At 39.3% G+C, this 9,502-nt stretch overlaps 1 protein-coding gene across 1 annotated transcript; it reads left to right on the top strand.

Moving 5' to 3' along the window:
* Positions 1 to 2,706: 2,706 nt before the first annotated feature.
* Positions 2,707 to 7,719, top strand: angptl5 (angiopoietin-like 5). The gene is made up of 8 exons (XM_084730296.1): positions 2,707 to 3,048; positions 4,191 to 4,362; positions 4,491 to 4,594; positions 4,687 to 4,780; positions 5,479 to 5,582; positions 5,659 to 5,779; positions 7,000 to 7,185; positions 7,263 to 7,719. Exons 1-8 carry the CDS (start codon positions 2,896 to 2,898, stop codon positions 7,580 to 7,582), a joined length of 1,254 nt encoding a protein of 417 aa, XP_084586422.1. The 5' UTR covers positions 2,707 to 2,895; the 3' UTR covers positions 7,583 to 7,719.
* The last annotated feature ends 1,783 nt before the right edge of the window (positions 7,720 to 9,502 follow it).

Here is a 9,502-nt window from a genome sequence, read left to right as displayed (position 1 = left end):
CATTGCAAACTTGAGTACATGTATGTTGCTGAATTAACCAGATAGCCCTCTTACTGTAAAAATGATTAGATTTGCAGCAGATTTCAACTGATCAGGTAGTGAGTACTAATACTTTGCCCATTTCAAAGAAAAAGCTGTCTGAGCAAAATATACTTTACTGAATGGGATTTTACTATTGCCACTTGAAGCCGCTCTGGTGGATCAACTCTGTAGTTTCTTAATACATTTACAGAGAGGCTTGGGAGCAAGTCCATTTAAATATTTGAACACAAGCTTAACAATAAATATCAATGAAGTTCACAAAGCTTAAAATCATGTATTTACTTGAAATGTGGCATTTGTGGTACCTTATTTGCTTTTGTCCAAGATTTTGAAGGCCTGATTGTAAAGACATTCGGCCTGAGGCCAAGTAGTCAAAGTACAGACGTGAGAAGTGTTATGCATCAACCATCTTATTAAACATCATAGATGTGACAACATATATCAATAATATCAAAATTCAAACATTCTTAATCCCAAATCTTTTTTTTCATTGAGAACTCAGATGCACAATGGAAACAGGAAACACATCAACATAAGCGTAACTGTAATGTAGTACAAACCAAACCACAGTAGATGGCACTGTCATACCATATGCTGTTTTTAATCACTTTCACATGCAGATTTCCTTCTGTTGTTTTTCTGAACAAAATAATGTACATATTGTTTTAAATCAGTACCCTGCTGCAAAATCACAGCAAATATCAGAGGGAATAACCAGACCAGCTAGAATGAAGAATTATTCTAACTTATTCAGACAAATCATTTCACACTGAAGGATTAATTTAGAGGCTCAGACTATTTTATGATCAAAAGTTATTAAAAGATTTGGTCAGTGTTGAACAGTGTGGTTTTGATGTCTTGCTGTGAAACACAAAATTGCTATAACTTTGTATTAAATGATGCAGCGAGCACCAAAAGTCACGTTTGATAAGAGTCTCACCCTGTACACATCTACACAACAATATTTTTTTAGACTTTGACGTGCTCCTCCAGGCAGGTTAACCATATCCAACTAAAAACGTCACATGTTCAATAGTAGTCCAGGCCTGAACTTAAGATATGAGTTTGGTTGATGGTAGTCTCTTGGCTAAACCCAACAGAAGGTGAGCCATTTTGAAAAAAAAACACAGTACACACAGTTGTATGATTCATAAACAAAATAAAATGTTTTTTAAAATGAAGCTCAGCGTAAGTTCAATCAGGAAGACCTTCTGTTACGCTGCCTTCATTCACAACTTTCCTTTACTCTGTCTCACTCCTGCTATTCCCTCTAATCAGCTGATTGTGGTCATTCACCTTCCTCTTTACTATCCAATCAGATTTTGCCACGGTTGCGATAGCCAGTCAATTTGCTGCTGCCAAACTTTAAATCGCCATCAGTTGTCATTCAGTCAGTCACGCGACCCTCCTCTCTTCACTACAGCTTCATCACCCCCATTTATGTGAATATTGTTTCACCACAATGGGGTCTAACAGCCAAAGACTTTTCATGTTTCATATGCGTCAATAAAATATTTTCTTTTACTCTTAGTCTCTCCTGATTGAAATATATTTAAGTATTAAGTTAAATTGACATAAATTAAATTTTTGTGAGTTGTTTTTGAAAAAGTGTTTTAATTTTACAGTATGCAATTATTCTACAGTTTATAGCATTAAAATTAATACAGCAGTGCCGTTTACAGTAGTTGAATTAGTGTTGTCATAAAAAAAAAAACAGCATGCTAATAATGACTGTAATAATAGTAACAGTTCCTTATTTGTATATCATTTACATACACTTACTGGCCACTTCATTAGGTACATAGGTGTTAATATTGGGTTGGACCCCCCTTTTGCCTTCAGAACTGGTACTATGATTAGATTTACAGTAATCATAATGTGAAATGTATTTAGAGCAACTTACCAGCTAATTGGTGCCAGTAAGTTACTGTAAAGTGTGTGACATGAAAATCTGATATTGTGACAACCTTTGATACCACAGTCTTGTCCGCATGTTCTCATTACCTTGGCAGACATAATGTGTCATTCACATGCATAGACGTCTTTACAAGAGTATGTAACATAGGACAGATGTGGGGGGCCCCTGAGGCTGCAGCACCAGGCTTTTCACATTCCTCTCACTGACCATGGCTGTAAACACACACAGGTTCAGAACAACAGCAAATCTTTTCTTTGGCTCTCACAGCAAAGTTTTCCAGGGAAGTGACAGGCCAGCCGGCTCCAGCTGGACCCCGACTGGAATGTGCTGTTGCCCTTTATCACTTTTCACTTTCTTCACTGCTTCACTGCCCAGTTAACAGGAGTAATTGGTCTGACCCTGTGGGAGGCTGTTTTCAGATGTATGAGTCAGTGGTCAGGGGTGTAACAGAAGGAGGGAAATATGAGCAGAAGAAGTAGAGACACCCTGCCGTCACTGCACCCTACCTTTAGCTGCAGCTCCCTTGCAAAGACACCAGCAGAGACAAAGTGTTCCTATATTAAAACAAGCTGCCCATTTCCCTCTCCACATCTGTTTCTCATGCTGGTGGCAGGATATAACCTGTAAAATAACAATGCTGGGTAATAGACACTTTGAGGGGGAAGGTGATCAAGCTTCACCACAAAACTGGACTCAGCACAATTTGCTACTTGTAAGGAACATGCAGACTTTTATCACCAACCAATTTACAAATTTAACTTCCTCTTACAGGGGATGCCGTCATGGGAATTTACAAGAAAAAGTGGGAGTAACAGATGGAGGTGGAGGCATTCAGAGATTGTTTGAGGAGCAGCTGCAGACTTAGTAGATGAGAAGAGAAGAAAGATGGACACGTGTTGGGGAAAGAGCAGACGCTGTGGAAAAATAAGGCATAAATGGAGGAGTGGCTGCTGCTGCTGGTGACGGAGTGGACGGAGATCAGCCCACCTCGCTCCTGGAGGAAATTATCACAGTCAGACGACACTGACATGATGTGGACAACAACTGTCCTGCTGCTGCTGCTCCTGCCTCATCTGCTTCCCTCCACAGTATGTATGATGCATGCATGTCATGAATGTTTTCAACTTTAGCAACTCATCTGTCCTGTCACTCAGACATCTATCAGGAATTATTGTGAAGGGTTGTAAAATAGTAGATTTTGAGTTGAATTGTCAGTGAGCTGCTTAATGTGAAAAACAGAAAATAAACAACCACATCATTCTTTTTTGCAGATGATTACACTGTAAATTACTTCCAGTGATGCTGATGCAATCAAGGAGACCTAAGGGTTTAGAGTTAGGCATCACAGATATATTATGATACAATTACTAATTACTAAGTAAAGTAATTTGATTACTTTCCATTACTTTTTGATTACCTCAATATAAGATATGGTGGAACTGTTTACAAAATGAAGAAAAATTTTAAAACTTTTCAGACAAAAATCACTCGATGAGAGAGAGATTTTATTTTCCCTGAACGCCATTACAACATCAACAAATCAAACTTTGCATGGGGGGGGGGGGGGAGTCCTGCATCATCATGTTTGGGTTTACAGTATTTTGCAATAAAAAAAAAAATCACAAAAAAATTATTTAAAAATGATTTTACTGCCCCTCCAGAGTTTATGATCAAAACTGCACCCATGTCAGCAGTCTGTTTTTCATAACAAGGGTCTCCTATACAGTAATAACAGACCTTAGAATGTCCTGATTGCCCGCTCAGAATTTGTGTGTTGTATTAAACAACAAAATATATGACAAAATGTATGACAAGAGATGCCAGATAAATGTAGTGGAACAAAATATACAATGTTTCCCAATGAAATTTAGATATGTAGATGTATAAAGTAGCATCAAATAGAAATACTCAAGTTAAGTACCTTAACACTGTACTTAAGTGCAGTACTTGATTTGAGCTTTGTTTCATTCCACTGCAGGTTAAAAATGTTTGGAGATTTAAAGACAGGATATTGCAGTTACTCTGTGTCTGTGCTTGTCGCCAGCAGCCTTAAAACTTTGCTGTTCCCCAGATGAGATTGAATTTTTTTTATCTACCCGTGCGAGAGGTCAGAATCAGATACAGAAGCTCGTCAGGACTTTGTGTCTTGCTGTAGTTACACATAACATGATATAATGTCAGATTTACACTCATGGATTAAACTCTTACCACAGTTCTCTTTTGGTTTCAGGACACAGGAACCAGCACACATTTTAACCAATCAGAAATAGTCAATGAGGACTTCTCTGATGCTCCTGTAAAAGGCCACAAACCTCTTGGAGGGGTCAAAGGTCGGGAGACATGCTCCATCCCATGTGACATCACTGTCAAGCTGCTACGGGATGAGAAACATTCAATCTGTGGTAACGTTTCTTTTGCTTTGGTGTCATTGTTATCTCTATTGTCACCATCTGTTGTTTAGAATGTGTGTGTGTGTGTGTGTGTGTGTGTGTGTGTGCATGTGCGCGGGTGTGTTTGTGTGGTTGTGCAGGCCAGTTACAGCAGTCTCTGTTGGCATTTGGACGCAGCACCCGGAAGTTGATCAGGGATGTGATGGAAGAGCAGCAGAGAGCCCTGGATATTCTCAGCGGTCAGGTAAAAGTGGAGCTCTTCTTTTTCCATCTTAGTAACAGAGTTTCTTAGCATCTGATTGGCCAGTTGTATGTTCAATAGTGTCACGCTTCCAGGTGGCGGAGCTGATGAGCAAAGTGCAGACACTCAGCTCCGAGGTTCAGAGAAGCAACACTGAGATGTACAGCATCAAGCCCGTTCAATCCCATGGTAACTCACACACAGCACATATGATGATATAACATTCATACAAATGGGTGACAGTTTCCACCAAGGTCATTACAGTTGCCTCTGATTGGCTGTGAGGTTTTAAATACAGAATGCACACCTGCATTATGACTGAGTTCTTTGTGGAAAAACTTGGGTGTTAACCAGGTAGAAAGGGATCCAGGGGCTTGACTCTAGATGGCAGTTGATGAGCCCCCAGTTTTCAGAAGTAACAGGGGTATCTTTATAATAGAAAGCTAAACAGTGAGTCATTGTGGACAGAATCAGCAGCAAAATATATTATAACCACTTAAACAAAAGGCCCACTTAAATAAATCAGTTTAGATCAGTTAAAACGTGCGCTATATTAATAATATTTTCACTGCTTGACCTTGCCTTCAGAGAGCCTTTCCAGGTGGGAGACTGTCGTTATATTAGCCAAATATCACCAAAGCGATCAGACTCCATTGGCAAAATCAATAATTTTACCCCATAGAACACAGAAGATGCTGGGCTCCTGCTTCCTTGATCTGTTACTTAGTTGGTTAGTACTGTGACTTTGGTGAATCTGAAGAAACCCTTTTAAACACTTAAGTCACAAATAACAAACAAAGTAGTAGATCCCTTTTCTGTCAGTAAAATACTGTTGTTAAACTAATTTTCCTCCTGATGACAAAAGAATGTACGTGTGCTTTGATTAGGACGAGACTGCAGCGACATCAAGGACAATCTTGTGTCAGTCGTCCCCAAGATTCCCAGTGGTATTTACATCATCCACCCAGAGAACACCGACTCTTCATTTGAGGTACATTAATAATTCAGTCCCTCACAGTCTGAAAGTCAATCATCAGTCACCACTCACAACACGACGTGTGCTGCAGGTTTTCTGTGAGATGGACTATATGGGAGGCGGCTGGACAGTGATGCAGCGGAGGACTGATGGACTAACTGACTTCAAACGACCGTGGGCTGATTATGTTGATGGCTTTGGACATCTTGCAGGTTGTATGAAGTTAGTTTAGACTGTGACAGCGGCACATTTCATGTTTCAAAGGGCTCTGTACAAGCCAGTCGATTTCTTCCACATCTAACTGGAAAAAATATTCTCTTCATGCAGCTGGCTTGTGCCCCAGACGTCTGCAAAAAATGTGTCTAAAATTGCACTGTAGGCTGTGAAAATTTCCAGTCCCACTTATAAGACTACCATTTATGTATAAATATGAGGTTACATTTTATATTAAGGCACTTGTAATAAGTGTAGGGACTAAGATGCTTATTAACACATGTTAACATTAATACGTGCATAGTAAAATATTAATTGACCCTTATTAGCACTAATCACACTTTTAGATCCAGTACCCCAAAATGCAGAGTAAGTGTTTACAAACTAATTAATAACGTAATTATAAACTATTTGTTAATAATTTAAGTATAGTCTTATTACAGAGGAGGACTGTTGTTGTTGCTGTGTGTTGAACTGAATATCTTTGGGTTGTGGACAAAACAAGGCATTAGTGGACGTCTTCTTGGCCCTTGGTAAAAACTGACTGACATTTTTCACCATTTTCTGGACCCAACAACTAATCCATTAAGTTGGAAAATTATTGATAGATTAATCGATTATAAAAATAATCATTGTTTGCAGCCCTAGTTTGCTGTGTGTTAAGTCCAACATTTATAATGCAAATCACATGTGTACATTTCTTATATAATGTGAAAGGACCAGTGTGTAAGATTTAGTGTTGTCTAGTGGTGAGGTTGCAGATTACAATTAAGTGAATACTCCTCGTCTCACTTTCCCTTTCTAAGTGTGTTGGAGAAATAAACTCACAAAAAATGCAACAGGTCATGTCTAGAGTCAGTGTTTGGTTTGTCTGTTACTGTAGAAACATGGCGGTGCAACATGGTGGCCGCTGTGGAAGAGGACCCTCTGTAGATATAAACTCAGCTCACTGTAAGGTAACTAAACATGATTCTTATTTTCAGGTGATTATACACTAATGCAAAAAAATTCTGCCATTAAATCCCCCTAAATCTTACATACTGGACCTTCAAATGTTTGTTTATGGTGTACTATACTGAATAGAATATTGATTTGTTTGATGTGAACATTGTAAGATGCACTTAACAACTGTCTCATTATGAACAAACCCTATAAATGTCAAAAGCCATAACCATCTCTCTTTATGTGTGTGTATGTGTGTGTGTATGTGTGTGTGTAGGAGAGCACTGGTTGGGTCTGAAGAAGGTGTTTTACATAGTAAACCAGAAAGATGCTCGGTTCCAGCTTCACATGGCTCTGGTCTCCCATGATGATGTCACCTCGTATGCATCATACGATGATTTCCGCCTCGACAGTGAAACCCAGTTCTTCAGTATACACCTGGGCAGATATGCAGGCAGTGCAGGTAAGACTTAAAGCTAATTCTGCAGTGTGTGCCATATTGACCAAGAAAGCTGAGTTGTCTGTGTGGTTTTTTTGCAGGTGATGCATTTCGCGGGTATGAGCAGGAGCAGAACCAGGACACAGCTCCATTCAGCGCCTCAGACGTGGACAACGACGGCTGTAATCCTTTCTGCTCCATCAACAACCGCACGGTGGAGAGCTGCAGCGCTCAGCACAACCACACGGGCTGGTGGTTCAACCAGTGCGGCCTGGCAAACCTTAACGGCTCTCCTGAAGATGCAGAGCAGAACCCCGGGCAGAGGATGCACATCCTGTGGGACACCTGGAGACAGAACGGGATCCCTCACACCATTAAATCTGTCACGATGAAGATCAGGAGGATTGCAACCAATAACTGACAGGGAGGAGGTGGAGGAGGAGGAGAAACAGTAGGAGAAAGGAAGAGAGCACATACTGTAAAAGTTGCACTGCATCTTTGTACAAGCTGATGTTTTAATAAAACAGGATGGAAGGATGTCTCATTCTAATCAACTGATCTGAAAATATTTCTTTAAGGTGACTTTGCTTTGACTCTTTAAGACAAATATACCTGAAATTATAAGGCAATTTATTATAACACCAAACACAAAAATCATTAGAAAAATGGTAAAAAAAAAAAAAAAGAAAAAAAAAGAACAGTGAATCAAGTGAACTTCTTTCTAATACAGAAAATGTTTAGAGAGCATTTTCTGGACTGTATTTGTTCCAGGTGCTCTTTGGACAGAGATGCACATTTTTACCAGGTGAATGATTTATTTACCCTTAATAATACTAGCTTATAAAACCTAGAAACCTAATAAATTGTGGCTTGTCAAACCAGAGTCTTAGCGGTGGTGTAACTAAAGGTTTTACTGTGGAAAATATCAACAACATCTCAATGCTAAAGGCGGCGGTATCCTCTGAGGTCTCATCTGAAGCAGAGTGAGAAGGCCATCGTTTTTATCAAAGCAGAAGAAAGCTCAGTTGATAGTTTCAGGAGCAGCTGGTAAATGCGAACAGTTTGTACCGATGGAAACAATCACAGTAAATATGCTCTGGCAACATACTGTGCTGCTGTCAGAATGATCAGGACAGGTGGTCGAGCCTGTATGCATAAGAAGGATGAACAAATTGCTGTTGCTCCACTGTAGACCCTCCCCTTAGTTTTGTTGCACAAATCATAGAGGGAAAACGTGACAAGCAGCATCTTTATCTGAATCAATCTGGAGTCTTAGTTACAGTGTGACTGACAGCAGCAGATGAAACTGATGCTTCTGGTCGACTCAACCACTAACTCATTCCAGTAGACGGTGCCATAAATCTCTGTCAACATGGTGTTAGTTATTGTTGAAACCAACATGAAAATGTGTGTGTGTGTTTGTCTGCAGCAGCTCCCTGCATTAAAATCCCTGCAGGAATTCGTTATATTCCAGATTTACTATAGGAACTATCGACAAGCTTTGTACAATCCTTGTAATATTTATTGAAATACTCTCCCTGGAACAAGCTGCCTTTGTTTTTTAACAAATAATACAAAGAAATGCAACTTTTCATTTTTCCTTTTGCAATTTCAACTTTTTCCCTCAATTTCATAGCAAAAAACACATTAAAAAAACTCTCAACATGCATCACAATTTTTCTAAAAAAATCTGCTGTGAAATCTGGCATTTTAGGCCGAATCAGTCCCAAAACGTCTGTGAAATCCTGGAAGAAGAGGTGCATGTTGGCTGTCACACTTGAATAGAACAGAGTCATTTTTAATGTCATTAGTAACACCTGTGCTGCCCAATAAAGCCAAACTGCAGCAAAGAGTAGAACGCAGCTTTTAAGATTTTTCACTGGCCTTTATTTGTAGGTACAATTTTTAAACTACCTTTTCTCTAAAACAAAGCAAAACTGAACTCTGAGACAAGAGACATATCAAGAAGTTAAGTTTTTAGTTTTTACTTAGTTTCAATCAAAGGTGTAGTTACTGGGTGTAGCCTTTGGGTGGCAGTGTGGTATTCCTATTATGACAAATTAATATGTAAAGACAAGTCAAATTTTATTTGTAAGGCTTAATGTCACAGATCACAATTTGCCTCAGGGGGATTTACAGTCTGTGCAGTGTGTGACACTCCCTGTCCTGTAGACCCTTGAAAAAATATGAATGATATGCCAAAATATGTCTGCTGTTATAGCTATTTTAACATCACAGCATTATGCAATGTGGGTCATTCCCTTGAGCAAAGTCTGGCAAGTTGCAGACATAAACAAAAAGTGCATAAAGGGCTCAAACAATCAACCAGAGAGCCCTCAAA

Source organism: Lutjanus erythropterus, chromosome 11 (assembly GCF_056507025.1).
Source record: "Lutjanus erythropterus isolate fLutEry1 chromosome 11, fLutEry1.hap2, whole genome shotgun sequence".
Classification (NCBI taxonomy): domain Eukaryota; kingdom Metazoa; phylum Chordata; class Actinopteri; order Lutjaniformes; family Lutjanidae; genus Lutjanus; species Lutjanus erythropterus.
This window is presented reverse-complemented; position numbering and strand designations above follow the sequence as displayed.